The sequence below is a fragment of the Polypterus senegalus genome, chromosome 14 (genome assembly GCF_016835505.1).
Source record: "Polypterus senegalus isolate Bchr_013 chromosome 14, ASM1683550v1, whole genome shotgun sequence".
NCBI lineage: Eukaryota > Metazoa > Chordata > Cladistia > Polypteriformes > Polypteridae > Polypterus > Polypterus senegalus.
In genome coordinates, this window is record NC_053167.1 from 57,560,438 (window position 1) to 57,582,671 (window position 22,234).

The following is a 22,234-nucleotide window of genomic DNA, read 5'->3' on the forward strand; positions in this document are numbered from 1 at the left end:
TTAAAAACTAAAATGTCCAATACATTTTGAACTGTTTAGAATACATTTTAAATAGCTACAAATTTAAAATATAAATGCATTGAGAAATTAAAATTTTGCCATACTGTAATTCTAAATCAGAAAAGCTTGCATAATGTTTTTGCAATTAGAGGTAGTAGATTAATCAGAAAAAAGAATTTCCAAGAAATTTTAGACTAGTCATAGCAACCATACATAACCATTATGTATATGATTGACAAACAGTTTTCTCAGAATTATTTTCTCATATATAATTTACAGAATGCTTCATTTTCTGAAATTCAAACTTAATAAAATCCAAGTTTGCAGCTTGATTTTTTAACAGTGGAATTATTATATTTTCCTGTTTTACTTGTTTTGTATTTCCACGTAACACTTTTATAAATTTAATAACAAATTCTTGAGGTATACTTAATGACAAGCTAACAGATCAGACCTATTATTTGATATTCAGGGCATCATATCTTAATGTCCATATTTAGGTTAATCAAACTAACAAGGAACATACAGTATAAACTAGAAATGTGCATGTTATTACTTGTCTGTTTTATTAATGTTTTGCTACATTATAATCTGACTTTCCAAAAAATTAATACATTGAAGACAATCTGCATTGATTACCCAGGATACCAAAGTGACAAAAAATAAAAAGGCTGCCTGGCACGTACTGCATGTGGTTGTCATAGCAAATATTTTATAAAAAATGTAGAATTAATGGTTATTTTGCCTTGTTAGGCAATAAAAACAGTATGGATTCATTTCATTTTTAAATCTAAGATCAGTAAGTTATCTGCCAAAAAGACATGCTGTTAGGGAAAAAAAAATATACTGTATATATTTTGAAAAAATTATTGATTAAAAAAAACAGAAAAGCAGCTTGATTGAATTATATTCTACAATTTCTTTAGGCATACATGTACTATAAAATATTTGTTCTTGTGATCAAATGTGCATTAAGTAACTCTCATGTGTACTTCACAAGATATCAAAATAAAGGCCAAACAAAATATATACAATTGAACACTATGATCCAATACATGTGCTTTAAATAATCAGAACACTATGATCCAATACATGTGCTTTAAATAATCACTAAGCTTAAAAAATACACTGTGGTTTAACTTGGAAGCTGATTTCATGTGTTTTTATGCACCTTATTTTTTAATAATTGTACACTGCCTGAACAAATAAGAACACGTTATACTAGTGTTTTCATTGAAAAAGTTATTCAAATCACTCACTATCTTAAATGATTTTGTTTGGTGTCTTTAAGCTCCTTACACAAACCCTATTTTGAATGTTTTTTAGAAGTTCATTGGATTGTTATGTAAGTGGGATCCTCACCTCCTTAGGTAAAGGGTTCAAATTAGCCTTTACTGGAAACCTTTGTAAAGGCAAGTTTATAATGTGCTTAGACCTGCATTTGGATAATTAAAATTGCCATATACTCTACAACTCATCTTTGCCCTTGCCATTATCCATCCCAAAAAATGAAGTTGTTTTTCCATGAATGTCCCGTTCTCGTTTTACAAAAGCAGTAAATGAGGATGCACAGTTGCCAATAAAGTGATCAGCCTGTCCAAGGACATACAGGTCTATCTGAGCGACATCTGGCTGGAGACTTACTACCTTAACCTGTTGAAAAATAAGAAAACAAAAATTAGAACTAAATAAGTTACTTACATATTTAAATTCTGGATAAAGCGGATTCTCATTTCAAATATTACTATCATGTAATATGTGTTCATTTATCTTGTTTTGTAGCATGTTTCAACAATTACAACTTTATTAGTTCACCAGACAAAAAAATTAGTCACCCCGGCTAAATCTTATCTAATAGTGCACAACTCCTTTGTGAAACTGAAGAACAGCTGCGATTCTGTCGGTCATGGATGGCACCAATTTGAGGATGTAGGCAACATTAGTTTTCATCTATTTTTCTAGTGCCAAATACCACAGATCAGCCAGATTGGTTGGGTGGCTCTTTTTGCTCCAAATACTCCTAACAGATTTTCTATGGGATTTACATCTGGGGAGTTTGCAAGCCAGTCAAGATGCTAGAATGCTTTAGGATGTTCTTAATGCTGAAAAACTGGGGAAGCCATTTTGTTTTCACTCTGGAGATGTCCTCATTAAAACACGTGGTTTACAATGTACCCATTGCCTCACATTATTCAAGTACAAGCAGAAATGCAAATCATTACACCAAATAACACATTTTCAGGCATCAATTGTCAAGATATTTGTGGCTCTGTGCCCACTGTGTGCAGTTTTGCGTAGCTTTTAGCAAGGGCCTCTTGCATGGTACTCTACTCCAGATATCCATGGCATGGAGTTCCCTTCTGAGTGCTTGTTCAAAAATATCTTGTGGGCCTGCAATGACTGTATGCAACAATTCTTGTCTTGCCGCAAAGCACTTTGCTGTCAAAATGCATGGCAAACAGTGATGATCCCTATTTGTGAACACAGTCTTTTGACCACAGTTCTGGCGATGATTAGTGGTTGACTGTGATGTACTCCACTGCTGGAAGACCTGTGGAACATTACACTTTGACAACCCAGTTTGGCACAGCTAAACACAATAACCCCTTTTTGCCAATTATTCATATCTATTGTACAAACACATGTCACATACCGTTTCTCTTTGTCACTTTACAAACTAGGTAGCATATGACACAGCTATTTATAGGAAGGTATTTATACTGGGATGCCTTTTGTTGGTGCCTGTGGTACATATTCACTTCTTAAATGGATGGTAACTAATTTTTTGAGAGGTGAGCTTATTTTGACCACCATGTTTTGTCTCTGTGTAATTACTAAACAATATCACTACTCATTTTATCAAATAAGTTGACATTGACATGCAAAATGATAAATCACTGACTACAGTCCACTCAAAGTAAGCATCAGCCAGTGTCAGCTGCTACACATGAAGAGGGATTTTGTGCTTTCAATTAACATGCCAGAATTAAAGCAAAAAGTCAAGCTAAGTGATTGCTTTTGTAAAAGTTTTTACTTTCTCCTTGTACGCACTTTAAGAATTTTTTGGTCTTCCAATTTCACCCCATGTGCCAAAAGTATTAAGATTAACTGTAAATTGGACATGTGTGAGAGAATGTTATATGTCTTAAGTGACAATTAGCAGACACCCCATCTACAGTTTATTCCTGCTTTATGCCTCATTGCTGTGGTAATATGTGCTGGTATTTATAATTCTGTATTTGTAACAGTACGTTGGGAAAAGTAATGCATATCATACCATTTAAAGGAGATTCACACAGTGACTCCAAATATCTCTCATTAAGGCTCACCTTTTCAACTTTTACATATGATAAAGATATGTATAAAGTACACCTCAAAACTCCTTGAGTATGCACATAAATAATAATGCTACTGCTTAACACTAGTGAAATAATAAAAAATACAAAATACCATCACATGCAAAAATACATTTAACAAACTACTATAGGAGTAAAACATACCATAAAAACATCATTTACCTTTTCTTTAAAAAGTTTCTCTATTTCTTTGTTGTGGGACTCTGAGTCAGTTGCAATGTACACAGATTTAGCCTTGATCTTATTCACCCAGTGTTTCAGAGCCTGTTTAATCTCTTTTAAGTCTGGCAAACACATGTTCATAGTCAGAGGGATGGCAGTATTGCGATTATATCCCACACACTGCGGTGACGCCATGAAGTGTGATCCTATTTTGCCATCCTCCAGAAGTTTACAGGCATTTTGCTGTTGATAAACATAATTTATTACTATCTCAAACAAACTATTTAAAATTGTTTCAACTTTGTAATTAAAAAACATATTGGAAAACAGTTCAATTATTTCAGATCTTTTCATTTTACTTTTGATTGTCAAAATAGTTTGTAATGTATTGGAGATAATGCTATTGCTTGACAGGGGGTTTTGACAGGTAGTGAGGAGGTCTTTGGAAACCTTAGATGTGGATTAATATTAAGGGAATCCTATGATGCACAAACAGTGTCCAAAATGGGTGTCATGGGTAATTAAGTCTTAAAGAATCAGGGCCTCATCAGATATTTTATCTTAGTGATTTAGTGTTCATGACTGTGATGAATGTAGTGATCAAACATTTAGTAGAACAATTGTTATGAGAGCTCTTGTATACTAGGGAACTTGTACTAATGGTGAAAAGAAAAATTTAAGTGAACAAAAATCAAACATTGAGCTGAACTTAAGAAAACCAAAGTATATAATTAGAGAAAAAAAATGGGACACGTAGAAGTGTGTAGCCATGCAGAATGATTTGTACAGTTGTTAGAAAGAACCCATTTAAGTGCACTGACTACTGGAACTGATTTCACAAACTCATAACTGTAATGTTTATCACTGACATGTTAAGAAACAAGCTGGATGCTAATCTACAGTATACTACTAATAAATGGCAAAGCCCTCACTGACTCACTCACTAATTCTCCAACTTCCCGTGTAGGTAGAAGGCTGAAATTTGGCAGGCTTATTCCTTACAGCTTACTTACAAAAGTTAAGCAGGTTTCATTTTGAAATTCTACGCGTAACGGTCATTAATGGTCAACATCTGCCATGTTGAACTTTCTTATTTATGGTCCCATCTTCACGAAATTTGGTAGGCGGCTTCCCTGCGCTAACCAAAACCGAAGTACGTACTTATTTTGATGGTATGACGCCACTGTCGGCTGCCATATTGAACTTTCCAATGTCACTAATTTTCCAGCTTCCCGTGTAGGTAGACGGCTGATCCCATCTTCACGAAATTTGGTAGGTGGCTTTCCTGCGCTAACGAAAACCGATGTACGTACTTATTTCAGTGGTATGACGCCACTGTCAGCCACCATATTGAACTTTCCAACGTCACTAATTCTCCAACTTCCCGTGTAGGTAGAAGGCTGAAGTTTGGCAGGCTCATTCCTTACAGCTTACTTACAAAAAGTTAAGCAGGTTTCATTTCGAAATTCTATGCGTAACGGTCATAACGGTTGACAACGTTCGCCATGTTGAACTTTCTTATTTATGGCCCCATCTTCACGTAATTTGGTAGGTGGCTTCCCTGCGCTAACCAAAACCGATGTACGTACTTATTTCAGTGGTATGATGCCACTGTCGGCCCCATATTGAAGTTTCCAATGTCACTAATTCTTCAACTTCCTGTGTAAGTAGAAGGCTGAAATTTGGCAGGCTCATTCCTTACCGCTTACTTACAAAAGTTAAGCAGGTTTCATTTTGAAATTCTACGCGTAACGGTCATAATGGTCGATAACGTCTGCCATGTTGAACTTTCTTATTTATGGCCCCATCTTCACGAAATTTAGTAGGTGGCTTCCCTGCGCTAACCGAAACCAATGTACGTACTTATTTCGGTGGTATGATTCCACTGTCGGCCGCCATATTGAACTTTTCACCGGTCTTTGTTACTTATGGGCCCATCTTCAAGAAATTTGGTACGCGGGTTCCCAACGCTAACTGAATCCTACTTACGTACATATATACGTCCATAGCCTGCAGGTCGGTCTCTGTGTGAGGCGGTGTTGGGTCCCCCCATCCCAACGCCGCCCACGTTGTTGGCTGCCTGCCTATATAAGGCCATCTGTCGCTCCAGTCTCTACATTCCCTTCCTTGCTTCGCCACGGGATTCACATCTCCCTGCTGATAACTACAGCCTTTTTATTTAATCCATGGCTTCTCAGCTGTTTATTGTTTGTTTATTACGATTATAGTTATTGTGTAGGTATTTTAGACTTGCTTTACATTGTTCAGGTACCCATTTCCTTTATCGTTCCAACCGTACCCTCATAACATGTCTATCGAAGTGATCACCATTGATCAAAGAACTGTCACTTACTGAGTGGTTTCCATGCCTGGAAATGGCACCTGCCTTTTCCATTCTCTTTGTTACATATTGCACGGCCATATCAGGCTCACTCTTGATATCCGGAGGAACATTGTGTCTTATGTATTGAATGACTGGGACAGGTTCAAGGTGTGGACTGATGACGGTACAGGAGATAATTATACTACACAGGAGCACTAGAAGAGTGAAATGCTTAAGCCCTTCACCTATGGTTCTGCACATGAGTTGATGGCTGCCGCTGAATTGTTCAGTTGTTGCTTTCAAGTGTACCGAAATGGCCAAATATTTTATACCTTTCGACAACCGCCAATGCCTCTTAAACATCTTACACTGTAGATTCACAGGTTACGATTTCAGTAGTGGACACTTTGATGTTTATGAATGTTTAAATTCTCAAAAGCTGGATGTGAAGTTAGCGATGAAACTGGTTGTGTGCTTACAACGCTTGACAGATGCCGAATGTCACTTCAACACAAGTCTTGCAAATACTGTCGTAATTGAAACAAACCATGAAATTCAAACCGATTATGACAGCATCAATCCAAGCTGTGAGATTTGAAACAAGATTACTGTTCGCATTGCCAACTGTACGTTGCATGCTCAAGAGTAAGCTCAGCGCACAGCTTGGTCATATTACAACTAGAGGGCCGAACTCACAATGTGGTATACAAAGAGATCCTTAACAAATAATTATTGGCATATTTTCCCTCAGTTTCAAAAGTTTTAATTTTCTTCTTAATAAAAATTTTAATGCAGTACTTCACCGCTGCGTAGCGCGGGTATTTGCTAGTGCACTATAAAATTAAATGTAACCAATGTATTTGCAGATAACACACTTCATGTGGACAGAGATGTACTAGAATAAGAATTTCATGAAGGAAGTTAGAGAGACCCTTTTCTAGTGTATTGTAAGGAAAAGTTTACGGTAATGTTGGATAGACAAAGGTAGTAAGCACTGAGACGAATCACAATGTATCAAGTTACACTGAAAGCACAGAAGATAAGTGAACAGCTCTAAGACAAGATTGATATTGAGGTGATATGTCATATGGTGGCAAGAAACATTTAGAAAGTTTGCTTGGTGATGTATTGGAAGTATTTGCTTCCCCAACTAAAAACAGTTAATAGTTTAATTTAAAGATGCACTTGTATAATTTTTCGTCACTGACACTAATATTGAGTAATTAATGAGACAAGTACTGATATTAATACTTTCATTAGAAAGAAAAGAATGATAATATGTATATAGCTGTAACAAAGTGTTAGGCATTGTGTGTGCAGGTTCCAATAGTACAGTAAACAAGAGTATTAAAAAATACATATTTTTTAAAGGGAATAAATGAGCAAAACTATAAACTTATGTGCAGGCATTTTTTTTGGATCCAGCCTTTCCATTCTGCCAAGTGCCTTATGTATGCATGTACTGACAGCTTGATTTAAATTTAGAACTCTTTAGAGCTCGGTGCAGACATATTGTGTATATTGTCAGCATAGTGTGCTGACTATTTCTTTTCCTACATGGTTATTTGATTTGTTTATTATTTTGAGTTTGTATATTTCTTTCAGAAAGTTATTTCTGTTTGTGTGAAGATCTGAGTCAAAAGAAGCTTACCCAGTCTGAGCCAATCCTTAAGTGTATTCCCACATAAGGCCTGGCAAGCAGTGATTTAATATAACCTTGTGCTTTCAAAACAAACGTATCTTCCCAAACTACATATTTTTGAAGGTGAACATGTTCCTCAAGTACTGGAAACTGAGCAGGAGCCCCAGGCAAAGCCAAGACAGGATGCTCCAAAGGTGTAAACCTAAATAAGTAAAAATACAGTTAAAAATATAACAGTTATCAAGGTCAGTGGACTATATTTCAGGTCTCATTTGTTTTATAAATTAAAAAAGCAGACTAATTGCTTTTACTAGTCCAATTTTTCAGTTTCTTCTATTAGTTTGTGTAAATCAAGGCCTTCCACCTGAGCAACACTGTGTATTTTTGCAACAAAAGTGACAAAAAAAAAAAAATAAAGCATAAAAAAACCTGTCAGCAGGTTATTTCTGGACTCAGGTTTACCAAAGGTACAAAGCATAATCCTTTGAGTCCAAAAACATTAAATTTCACATTCAGTACATAAAAGCGAGCAAACTTGTCTCAGGAAAATACTGTATCTCATACCACCGGAAATGCACATTTAAAGACTGCTAGGAGATTGTCAACATAATCACACAAACACAATTCTACAATAAGGTACATTTCAAGCATTAAAAAAGATATACTTGCTTTTTGAGCCATGTGTCTTTATAGTAAGAACTGAAAGCAATGCCTGAGAGTAGAACAGACTTATCAAACTCAATTCCAAAATGATCCCAGAAAGGACCAAAAGGATTTCCCTCCTACAAATTGAAAATGATAAACAAAAAATTGAAATCAGAAATGTATGGAATTAAAAAGCAATTAGTTCAGGCATATACTAATCTCATAAAATAAAATATTGACTGTCTATAAAATTCTCATATTCCAACACTTAAAAATGAGCGGTGCTGTATTTGCAAAATGCTGTAGTAGTTCAGTAGTTTTATCTACTATATTATCCAGAGAATGAATTACTGCTCAAATTGCTCAATGTAAATCATTTTTGTTAAAATGTTATGTCAATATTGGGCATTACCCAGGGATTATCCTGTGTCTGTCAGTAGTTCTGCAAATCAGCTGGTTGTTATAAGGCAGCTTGTCAGATCGCAAATGACATAGAAGTTAAAGGTCTCCACCAGAATTGTCTGAACCTCATGTTTATCCCTACAAGGAGGACAATGATATAGTAGATGTTTTATGGAGATGTCACCATGCACCTGCCTGTAGCTGTGCAGCACCTGTGACTATCTACTAGTCTTGTATCTTGGGAGCAAAATTGAAATGTGTGTGCCATACTCCACAGAAATTGGAATGGGTAAACACTTCATACATACAAAAGTAAAACTGCACTATTCTCCGAATCATAAGACTAGAAATTTACTACAGGAGTTGTTCACAGAGGATGCATTGTGTACAGACAGCATAAATGAAGGTAACTGTCAATCACAACTGTGGCACCAGATAATGTTAATTTTGCATTTGTGATTAAATAAAAATATTTCATATAATTCTTGCCTTCAAAATGTCTTAACTTCAGTCCCAAGAACAAATGATTGATCATGCTGAAATGTATTTAATGATGCAGTATTTTGGACCTTCAATTGACTTTCTTAGTCAAGAAATTCACGAAACTGTGGCATTTACATTACATAAAACCATCTTATAAAAAAACAACTTAAATGATGGTTGATAGTTTCACTCATATGTCTAAATTAGAACACTAAAAATGTATAATTAGAAAACAAAAATTGTTTTTGTTTTTGAACAAAAGTGAGATTTCATATTCTTAGTTAAGAGGTACATAAAAGTCAGTATTTCACAATATACTGAGTCACAAGATACTGTACAGTAAATATAAACTCCTTTCTGGTTTGGAACTCTTACTGAAATGTCTTGAAAGGTGACATCTGTATCAAAGTCTAAAAAAAGACAAAAATTATCACTTAAAGTAAAATTTCTTTTCAAGTAGCAACCATGGACTGCCTTTTTTATTTCACTGTGGGAATAAAAGAAAAAGACATCACCTTCATCGGACAACTCTTTTTATCAGAACTTCTCTGAGCTGCTGCGTCAAAGCAATATGCTACACGCTTGCCTGGAGGCCAGTGCATGGGAGCAAGTTCCTCCATGAATTGTTCTAAGCTGATGACTTTGTGGTACTCAAGGAGAAGCTCCAATTTGAAAAATTCTTTATAAGGAACATGCATCTAAGGAAAGAAAAATACAGGTTACATTTGGATTATTGTGAAAAGATTACATAAAATAATAAGCATGTTAAATACGTATTTGCTGAAAGCAACATAAATGATTCTGATATCTCTACCTAAACAGAAAAGTATTAGAAGGATTCCCAATGTTAATATTAAATAACCCTCAACTAAAATCAGTTATTGTTTTTTCGTTACAAAGTTCCAAAAAGAAGCAACAGCATGTATCCTAAATGCAAACTATGTCTTGTCCTATTACCCTAAAATATGGAATAGCTAAATACATGATTTATAAAATGCCATTTATAAAAGTTAAACAGAGAAGAAAGTAAATATACCACTTGAAAGTCTTTGTTATAATTCAAATTTTCAAAACAAATACTGTACAGTACAGTTATCTATAGCATATGTTTATCATATTCATTGTTGTAGGATATTAGACTCCCACTGCTACGATCCATATATTCAAATCTTGACATTTCCCATTATAATTAATCTTTTGATGGCCATATCTACTGTATTGCATTACTATTGAAGATTTTTGTAAACATTTAATTGAACATTACAATGATCTACCAACAATTTCCATCAAATTAATCTCTTCAGCATTGAAAAATGCTAGTTTTTATTAAATGTTAAACCAATACTAATTTCTTTTTTTAAACCAATTTTTTGCAGGGAATCTGTTGTATTACATTTAAAAGCCAATTTTACCAACACTAAACAAATCAATATGGTATGGAGCATGATGTACTTAAACAAGTAATTACTTTTTATTTTTAAATAGACACAAAGTTCCAAGAATACACTAAAAACTACTGCATATACCACATTCATCAAGCATGCACATCTAAATGAAAAGCTAATATATTTGCAAATAGATGGTTCCTTTTGACTTATTTCTTTAGTGATCTAATAAAAAAATATCTTTTAAAAAAAAACAAAAAACTGATTTCAGAAACACTTTTAGAAAAAAAAAATCTGTAAGCATACTAGAAGTAGAACACTACCAGAGGCTTTAACAACACCTACACAAATGTCAAGTCTGTAGAAGACATTTAGGTTATAGACATCTCAATTCGCTCCATTCAGAGGCAGAGCATAGGAGGTAACAGACATGGTGCCAAAAGTATCACCTTCAGCTAACATGATGAAGATAAAAGAATACACATATACTTAAGAAGAAAGATTTAGTCCATAATTATTATCAAGAAGGGCTAGCATAACCATTCTAGAAAGCAAATACCAAAGAAAATATTCAATAAATTTATAGAAAGTTTCAGTAAAGTATAATAGCCATATGCCAAGATAGCTGAAGGGCATTGGTATCTCTCCCCTTTCCTTTCAATCATCTTACTGTGGACAAAAAATGTCAGGGTCTTGAGGAAAGTAAAGAAACAAAAATGATTACAAAGAACTATAAACAGAATCTAAACACATGCTTTTAGATCCTGATCTCTGGGAGGATACAGAACATATCAAAATTTACAATCTATAGATTGTGAAGCAGCTTTATTCTGAATACAATTATAAACTTAGGAAATAAAGCAGCACTGGAATATTTTCCCAATAGCTTGATGGAGTAAAATGCTTTCATCATACTCTTTAAAACAAAGTATTACATTATTATGAAAAAGCATTTTTTCTGTTTACAGGACATTTTATTATGTTTTATGCATAATAATATTCTTACTGGTTAACCATTTCTGACTGCCTGGCTTTGGTTACTGAATGCAATCAACTAGACCAAAACAAAAATCTTCACCTGTAGAAAATAAACAATCTAATGGAAAAAAACTGTATCTTCTCTTATTAAAACATATACAAATATCTGTGTGTGTTGCTATACAGTTCAGAGTTAAACCTGTCTACAATTTTCTACTTCCCCATGAATTTTTTTCTGTATACGACAACACTGACCACATTAACCTTTTGAAAATTTTGTAGAATCAGAATGAATTGATAAAAACATGCTATTCCTGAATGCATTTCCTTCTAGCTTTAGTGATTTTAAATAGTATGTTAGGTTCTCTAAAGCCTCTGTCTAGTGTGAATTTTAGTGCAATGCAAGGTCACTTACTTTCAAAATTGGCATAATCAACTGATTAGATGATTCACTACAGTAAGATTTTACATGGGTGTGTGTATGATGCAGACTCACTGGCTTACATAATACATTTTTTAATGATGACTGAAGAATAAAACACCAAAAAAATGTATATATTAGAAACTCTTTTTCTTCTCAGTCTAGAATCCTGTCAAATAATTACACCATCCTCTTTAAAAAAAGTCTAGAGTCATATTTCAGACGATGATAAGTTTGTACTACACTCAAGAAATTGTCAATTAATTTACAAGACACCAGAGTCTGGCCCTACCTGTCCTCTGCAGATGCTGAAGTATTCTGTATTGGCTTCATTATGCCTAGTTTGGATGAATAAAACTGTTTTTCAATAGTTTTCCTGAAAAAAGGTTTTAAGCAAAAGCAAATGTAAAATGGTCTGCTAGACACAAAAGTCCTGATGAAATGCCTATATTATCCCTCTAACACAAGACTAAGCTGACATTTTCCATTTTAGAAATATCTCTGACTTCCCCAAAAGTAAAGACTGAATCCATAAACTCCACATTTCTATGCTGTTAACTCCATGGAATTTAGTGTGAGGCACTCAAACTGGTCTCATTACCCCAAAGACATGCTCTGCAACTACAACTTATCTTATAGGCATCCACTCTCTGGAACTTTATCCCTGTGTTTGTCCTTGGAAATATTCAGAAATGCAAAAAATGAAATATACAGTGCACTGAATGAACAAACAAAAAAATACACATATACACAGTACATATTAGGGATGTTAAAATCCAAGACATGTTGGTAAACACCTGGTACAAAGAATCAGAAATCTTTTGCATGTTTGTCACACAAAATGTTTCTGATCATCAAACACATTTAACCATTAGTCAAATATAACACAAGTAAACACAAAATGCAGTTTTTAAATGATGGTTTTATTATTTAGGGAGAAAAAATCCAAACCTACATGGCCCTGTGTGAAAAAGTAATTGCCCCTTGTAAAAAATAACCTAACTGTGGTGTATCACACCTGAGTTCAATTTCCGTGGCCACCCCCAGGCCTGATTACTGCCACACCTGTTTTAATCAAGAAATCACTTAAATAGGAGCTGCCTGACATAGAGAAGTAGACCAAAAGCACCTCAAAAGCTAGACATCATGCCAAGATCCAAAGAAATTCAGGAACAAATGAGAACAGAAGTAATTGAGATCTATCAGTCTGGTAAAGGTTATAAAGCCATTTCTAAAGCTATGGGACTCCAGCGAACCACAGTGAGAGCCATTATCCACAAATGGCAAAAACATGGAACAGTGGTGAACCTTCCCAGGAGTGGCCGGCCGACCAAAATTACCCCAAGAGCGCAGAGACGACTCATACGAGAGGTCACAAAAGACCTCAGGACAACGTCTAAAGAACTGCAGGCCTCACTTGCCTCAATTAAGGTCAGTGTTCATGACTCCACCATAATAAAGAGACTGCGCAAAAACGGCCCGCATAATAGACTTCCAAGACGCAAACCACTGTTAAGCGAAAAGAACATTAAGGCTCGTCTCAATTTTGCTAAGAAACATCTCAATGATTGCCAAGACTTTTGGGAAAATACCTTGTGGACTGATGAGACAAAAGTTGAACTTTTTGGAAGGCAAATGTCCCGTTACATCTGGTGTAAAAGGAACACAGCATTTCAGAAAAAGAACATCATACCAATAGTAAAATATGGTGGTGGTAGTGTGATGGTCTGGGGTTGTTTTGCTGCTTCAGGACCTGGAAGGCTTGCTGTGATAGATGGAACCATGAATTCTACTGTCTACCAAAAAATCCTGAAGGAGAATGTCCGGCCATCTGTTCGTCAACTCAAGCTGAAGCGATCTTGGGTGCTGCAACAGGACAATGACCCAAAACACACCAGCAAATCCACCTCTGAATGGCTGAAGAAAAACAAAATGAAGACTTTAGAGTGGCCTAGTCAAAGTCCTGACCTGAATCCAATTGAGATGCTATGGCATGACCTTAAAAAGGCGGTTCATGCAAAAACCCTCAAATAAAGCTGAATTACAACAATTCTGCAAAGATGAGTGGGCCAAAATTCCTCCAGAGCGCTGTAAAAGACTCATTGCAAGTTATCGCAAATGCTTGATTGCAGTTATTGCTGCTAAGGGTGGCCCAACCAGTTATTAGGTTCAGGGGGTAATTACTTTTTCACACGGGGCCATGTAGGTTTGGATTTTTTTTCTCCCTAAATAATAAAAACCATCATTTAAAAACTGCATTTTGTGTTTACTTATGTTATATTTGACTAATGGTTAAATGTGTTTGATGATCAGAAACATTTTGTGTGACAAAAATGCAAAAGAATAAGAAATCAGGAATGGGGCAAATAGTTTTTCACACCACTGTATATCCACACACAGATATATATATATATATATATATATATATATATATATATATATATATATATATATATATATATATATATATATATATATATATACTGTATAAACACACACACAAAAGTAGGTCACAACATTAAAAAGTAAATAACTTTCTGTCAGTTTGGTCTCATGTTTCCTGAATATGCCAATGATATTCAGCTGTAAACAAAACTAATCTGTGATTGTGCAACCAATTATATGGGTATTTGGAAGAACGCAAACATTTTTTCAATTAGATGTATCATAAGCCACATTGGTATTTTAAACATTTTACAAACATAACTAAGCCAAGTCCAAACTCTTCTGGTTCAGTATTAGATCCTGTGATACTTGTAAGATGCTATAATGGACAGTTACACACATTCCACTAACATCAGCAGAGTCCATTCCTCTCTCTCTCTCACATCCATTAATGAACTCTTTTGTCATTTATTTATCACCTTTCATCAAAAATCTCTGTAACTGACTCTTCAACAGTGTTTCTTTAGAATGTTCAAAATGGAGGTATTTACTGCTTCAAATCAAACCAGTCATAATGTTCACATTTTACCTAAGGTGGTTTCATTATATTAGAAATGATCAAATTCAAAATCATCTATAAACTTCTGCTATTGCTGGATATTTAAGCACCAGAGAATGACAGTCTTGCGCACACTTACAATAGCATGCTAAAGTTTGGGAACCTTTGCTTAAAAGCTTGTTACTGCGAATAGCTAAAAGTGTGCAGATGATGAACTAACTGGTCACCAAAAGGCATGAAGTTAAAGATGACACATTTATTTAATATTTTAAGCAATATTGCATTGTATTTCCATTATTCACAGGTACAAAATACCAAAAAAATGAAAAGGAACTGTTGCAAAATTTTGGCCAGTTAAAAGTCTTTTCAGTTTTTACGTGAGGTATTTTCACCAATTCATCCTTGCAAAATGCTTCTAGTTCTGCAAGATTCTTGGTATATCTTGCATGCACTACTCTTCTGAGATCTATCCACTGATTTTCAATTATGTTTAGGTTGTGGGACTGCAAGGGCTATGTCAAAAACTTCAGTTTGCACCTCTTAAGGGATTCCATTGTAGATTTTGAGGTGTGTTTCGGATATTTATCTTGTTGTAGGATCCATCCCCTTTTTAACCTCAACTTTTTTCACAGATGTTGTGATGTTTGCTTCCAGAATTTACTGGTATTTATTTCAATCCATTCTTCCCTCTACCAATGACATGTTCCCTGTGTCACTGGCTGCAACACAAGCCCAAAGCATGATCAATCCACACTCCATTGCTTAATAACTGGAGTGGTATTCTGTTCCTAAAATTCAGCATTCTTTTTCCTCCAAACATACCTTTGCACATTGTAGCCAAAAAGTTCTTTGTTGACTTCATCAGCCCACAGGACTTGTTTTCAAAATAAATCAGGCTTGTTTAGATGTTAATTTGCAAACTTCAAATGCTGGGTTTTGTGGCTAGGTCACAGAAAGGTCGTCTTCTGTTGAATCTACCATGAAGGTTATTTTTGTTCAGGTGTCGCTCCACAATAGAACAGTGCACCACCACTCCAGTGTCTGCTACATCTTCCTGAAGGTCTTCTGTAGTCAAACAAGGGTTTTTATTTGCCTTTCTAGCAATTCAACAAGCAGTTCTTTCAGAAAGTCTTCTTGGTCTTCCAGACCTTAACAGGACCTCCACCATTCCTGTTAACTGCCATTTCTTAATAACATTACAAACTGAGAAAACAGCTGCTTGAAAAGACTTTGATATCTTCTTGTAGCCTTCTTCTACTTTGTGAGCATCAGTTATATTATCTTTCAGAGTGCTAGGCAGCAACTTTGAGGAGCCCATGGCTGCTGATTGTTGGGAGAAGGTTTGAGGAGTCAGAGAATATATACAGCTTTGCAATTTGCATCACCGGGGTTTTCCTAACGATGACTGTGAACAAGCCATAACCCTAACAAGCCAATTAAGGCCTGAGACCTTGATAAACGGTATATGAGACAGCCTCAGATATCTTGTGGTACTCAAACTTTTGCATGGAGCTCCTTTCCTTTTTTTCACTGTACAATTGGTACAATTGTACAAAACAAAAACAATACAATAATCTGACACAAAATGCCAAAAAGAAATGTGTCATCTTTAACTTTATGCCTTTTGGCAATCAGTTCATCTTCTGCTCACTTAACTATTCACAGTAACGGACATTTTAAGCAAGGATTCCTGAACTTTTGCATACCATTGTAAACCTGTAAGAAAAATAAGATTTCCACAATTAGGCCTTCTTGTTCTCAAAATATATTATTACAGAGTTCATTGTTAACATTTTTTATATGTCTCCAACTCTCTAAAAAAGTTACTCAAGGTCTGTTTGCAAGGCTCAGTCAATATCGATTTGAAAAGAAGACTGTACTTGTGCCTAATATCTTTACCTTCTAGAGATTTTAGCCACATACAATATCTATTCTACTGTGTTGTATTGTGCTAGAGCTTCATTGTCATCATTACTTTTTCATTACCACAGCTTGTTCTTTTTCGGAAAATTACTAAATATCTCACCTAAACTAGACTATATTTGGATAAGCTATAAATTACAGAATCTGTAATGAAATTAATCATACCATTACAAATCTTTAAAAATATAATAATGGTCATATTAATTACCTTGAGAGATATTGTCTTTGTACTATAAAAGTATGCCTTTAACACTATTAACAATCATATAACAGAGTATAAATTATGTTATCCATCAGTTAACTAAGCATCAGGATGCTAAATGTTTAAACAACTCCAGACTGCTCTTAATCTCATATCATGAGTCATTTGCTTAAAAATTTCAGTGAAAGGTTGTGCATGTAAAGCAAGAACACCACAATGGGAAAATAATTTACATATTAATTATGTTTTTGGAAGGAAAAATCATTTTTAAAATCACTTTATGATATACGCTGGTTAAATATGCTCCAATTTCATAATTCACATTAAAGTCTTTATCTACACTTTACAAACAAAATAAATTCATATAAAAAATTATTTAATTATTTTAATTCATTATTGAGTAAATCACAATACATTTATCTCATTAACCAAATTAAATAATTTTCTTTTTACAAAGGAGCCAAATGCACTTAAACTCTCAAGCTTCCTCTGTCAAGAAACACACAATTATAGAAAGATGACTTCCAGCTCTTGTAATATGTGGCTGATGTTTAGTAATAATAGTTTGAACATGACACAGATGAGGGTGTCAGTTTAAATATAAGACAGAATTTAGAATTATATTCCATAACTGGCACAGCCAAATATCTGTGAAGAAATGTTAAGGTAGGCATCTTATATTTTCAAACTTCTGTTTTGTATTGTGATGAAACCCCCAAATTGTGGGTGAAAAATCATTACCACCATTATAATAGTTAAACATTAAAAAAAAAAAGCATTAGGCTAGTATTATAGTTTTGCTTAAAGATTAACTACATAAAAAAGTACTATAGTTCTGGTCTGTTTGCTTTAAATGTTTATTGCCATTTTATATCCTTTGGAATGAAAATATTCCCTCTTTTGCACAACTCTATGTAATATTTTTTGTCCTTTATGTATTTGTAATTGAGTACTGTTACATTAGAATGGTGTTACATTAAACCTTGAAAAAAAAAAAAAAATTGCACATTTTGAAAATATGAAATACAATTAACATTTGACAATAAACTATTACACTCTCCTGTCATTAGATGGCAGTAAAATGCAGTATTATGCATTCCATTAAAATGTACCTTTAGTAAGCAGTACTAAGCACATCAGCATTTGATGTGGAGTATCTTTTATCAAAGAATAAATGACTAGAAAGAAAAATATTAAATAATATGTGAACTGTGAGTGGGGAAAAAAGAAAATATATACGAAAATAGAGAAGGATGGATACATCAAGGTTCCAATCTACCACCACCACAGATTAAAGCTAAGACCTGACAAGCACAGAACTAAAACCACCTTCACCGTACCTCCTCTATAGCAAAAATATTTCTCTGCCACACATTTACACATCCAGCACTGTGGCATAACACATATGCAGCTGTGTTAATAAAGTCTAAAAGAAACACTGATGTATATAAAATTATGTGACATCTTTGAAAGCACATTGGATACAAATCACCAAAAGTACATTTTCCACACCCAATTCAGGCTTATTTGTGAAATTATGTTGACGTTAAGCTCTGAAAAACTTTTTGGAATTTACAGTGCACAACAATTCAGTCACTGTTGCATTCATAAGAAAATACTTTTTTTTACAATAATGTTGTTTAAGACAATTTTAACAAAAGCAGATATTTAATACAGTTTAATCATGTTCAACAGAGCCAAAGTTACTCATAAGCGATAAAATGATTACCTCTTGTAAAATGGGATACCTATATTTTTCTGTTCATATAGTATTATGTTTTAATCGTTAAGCTGACACAATGAAAATTCAGCAATTTTAGAATACAGATAAACTACTAATAGCTAACCTTATAAACCAATCCAACTTACTACAGCCTAATCAAGGAGAAACTGAATTAAGAAACAATTTTACAGTTGCTGACTTCTTCAGGTATGAATGAAAAACTCATGAAATTTGAGCATCTTTAAAAGCATATGAACAGAGGAGATCAAATTATTACATTGCCAATGCTATCGCATAAGAGCAAAATTACCCAAGTCATCAATCTTAGAATATATGACATGTTATTTTACGTATCTGTCTACACTGACTTAAACATAAAACTATTCATCAAATATAAAAAACAATCCCACATTCAGGTCATGACATTGTTTAAAGAACAAAAAAAGTACATACAAGGTATTGTAATGAATATTTACTACATTTGTTAAGACACATGAAATTTGTGTACACCCCCGTCTAGCAATTTGATGCAACATTTAAAATCAACAAAAATATTGCACAATATTTTTGCTGATATGGCTAGTATCATTAAATCTGAAGTTGTACAGCCTTTGAGTTTTGGACGTAGTGAGAGCATATTTGCATCCTGAGAGCATCTGTTTGCAACTGAAGGCTCACAAAGTTATACATACTTTACATCACATTTATAAACTTTATTAAATCAATACCAAATTTTACATCTTAAAAACAACTGAAGTCTAACTAATCTTTGACATTAGATTAATTGAAATTCAAGCTGCTGACCTAAACTTCACCTTGATGTCACACATCTCTACTAATTGTTCTCTGTAGCTATGGTATGACTTATAGAGAAATTTTCCACTTATGTATAATCTATTAGTTATTATTAAAATATACAGTAATGTCTGAAGTTAAGCAATAAAGTAAATTGTACATCAGGGACACTTTTATTGAAATCTGTTGGATTACATTTCAAGCATTCACTTACGTTGGTATAAGGAGGCATGTGATGTCTGTAGATTATCCAGGGAGGAACAGCTAATGTCCTGTTTATCATTTTAGCAAAAGCCAGTGATCCCAAGAAATGATCAGCTTGGTTCCCAAAACGTCCTGTTCATAGATGGGACATTAATATTAAAATATGTGAAAATATTCAAGGTGCCATTTATTCTACATATTACTATCCACAAAAGTCTAACTATAAAACTGTCTGTACACCAACCCTGAAACATGATGGTTGATATGTTTATGAAAAAGAAATTACCCTTTGTACTATACCATAACTTAAACACTGCATTCACAGTAAAAAGTAATTTGCTGGAGAGATGGATTGTACATTGCACACATACACACTGTAGCGATCTGGTTCCGGACCTGAGTGAGACACAAACCTTTCGAGGGGGCGGGGATAACTGGACAAACCGGCCATAAAAGCAACTACTCCTGAGTGATGGGGCTGTTTGGGTTGCAGATGCAGCAAGTTTGGGCCGACTCCGTGCTGCTAAAAACCCATTGGCCTGGATGCTTGATGGTCAGAGAGCGGGGGCTAGTGTGGAAGACGTGTTGCCTCTGGGCTATGCATCCTAGAGAGCATGATACTGCAGAAGATCTGTTTGGTAGATGAGAATATAGAATATGAGAACATCGGTCCGGATGTTGGAGAAATCAATGATCCTTTTTAGGCTAACTAGAAGCAGATTACGTAAAGTACATTCCTCCGTCTCTCGCACCCCAGGCTAGTTACAATACATTTAAATATATATGAAGTGAGGAAATCTCCAAAAGAAAAATGTTTATATTTTAAATACTGTACACGGAGTTTAAAGCGCTGGTATAAAGTTAGAAGTATTTGGCGCTTTAACGTTATTTCGTTTCAAATGGCGTTATGCTTAAAATAAAATAAAAAAACTATAAACGTGGATATCTATGGAGAATTAATTAGGCTGGAAGGGCTCCGTGCAAATTAAAGCATGGGGGTCTGTGACTTTGATTTAATTATTTAATTATTTAATTAAAGAGAAGTAACTAAGTCGCAACGTGAGAAATTATATAACTTGCCATATCCACTCACTCACCCATGCACGGGCAGTACAGTAAGTACCCGCTCTCATCCCACACGGCGGCACCACTCGCTTTCTCAATTAACACTATCAACATATTCGGTAAAAACAGAAATAACACCACCAAACACTGCAGCGGCAATCCTCCCGCCGCCATTGTTAAAATCCCAGGATCCATCATGCTTTGCACCATTTCCTCACTTCGCAGTCTGCGTCACTTCCGGCAATGTGTAGTTGGTGTAAAGTGGCTTTGTGGGGTGTGAGTTGGGTTGATGTCTTGTAGTTATGTGTTTGCATGTGTGTCTTAAAACAGCTTTCTGTGGCTTATACTTTGCTTTCAATAGTCATACAGTTTCATTACTCTCGCTGCTGTTGTTGCTTTATTTTACTGTACTTTCTCATAATACAAAACATTCATTATTCAATGTCCCTGAGCTAAGTTCTTTTAGATTATACATTATGAGCTGAGCCCACTAAAACATTTATAAGTAACGACATATTTTTAATTTTGAATTACCTACCGACTAAAACAGTTTTAAATATTTTAAGCTTTCTTGAATAATAACTTCAACGTAAGTGTTACGTCAGTAAGTATTGAGGTCACCTTTTTAAAAACAAAATCAGCCTAACGCCGGTATGTTTATAGAAAAATTCAAACACGTGAACACTGAAAAGGTTTAAAAATTGTTAATTTGAATTAAAGGCAAAAATAAATATTTCTGAGGATGGTATATAGTAAAACGTTTTTTAGTAGAATGACTTCTAAACAAGGCGCAAGAGAGCTACAAGTAGCAATATGTTATTTTACTGCTGTGTCAAATAGACTTGCATTACTTTTATGTCTACAACGATTACATATTTAATATATTAATTTGTTTCAAGTACTTTAAGATTCCCTAATGTATATTTTTGTGTTACGTCAGTATTTTAAAAATAACGTTTAGCGTTATCTATTTAACACTGGTAGCTGAGGATGATGATTACGGAAGGAAATATATTATTTATTAAGGTATTGTTTCTAACAACGATGTACATTGCATCAGTACTACGTTCACCAAAACATCATAAATAATATTGTAGGAAATTGCTTTTTATTTTTTGAGGAAAATAAAATGTAAGAGAATAGCCAAAGAGGTAATGACCAAAAAATTTGCTACCATGAAGCTAATTATAATGGAGAATGAGGCTAACAGTATGTGAGATGGCAGACACCACTGGGAGTTTGTTATGGATCAGGTGAATCTATTCTTCATGAAAAATTAAACATAAGCAACATCTTTGCACTTTAAGCACTTCTAATTTTCACACCTGAAATGAAGCAACACCTCATCCAATAATTCACAAAGAATCTCAAGATAATGAATTTATACTTTTATGAAAGCGGATAAAACATGAATCAAAACAAAGAAAGAATTGTGATTTTCCAACACTGCAATTCATTTGTTTTACTTTGAGGGTGTAGTCCATATTGATTTAGCCAGTTAGTATTGTTTTGATTTGCCTTTATGTTTGTAGCAGTCAATATGTCCTTCTGCTTTATGGCAGTGTTTCAGCTAATACTGCA

At 34.4% G+C, this 22,234-nt stretch overlaps 1 protein-coding gene across 1 annotated transcript; it reads right to left on the minus strand.

The window, feature by feature from the left end:
* Positions 1–1,094: 1,094 nt before the first annotated feature.
* pofut1 (protein O-fucosyltransferase 1) lies at positions 1,095–20,854 on the minus strand. Its single transcript, XM_039735239.1, has 7 exons — positions 20,686–20,854; positions 19,599–19,720; positions 9,529–9,711; positions 8,153–8,265; positions 7,493–7,685; positions 3,519–3,761; positions 1,095–1,653 (listed from the first exon to the last, which is right to left on the minus strand). Exons 1-7 carry the CDS (start codon positions 20,849–20,851, stop codon positions 1,468–1,470), a joined length of 1,206 nt encoding a protein of 401 aa, XP_039591173.1. The 5' UTR covers positions 20,852–20,854; the 3' UTR covers positions 1,095–1,467.
* Positions 20,855–22,234: the final 1,380 nt, after the last annotated feature.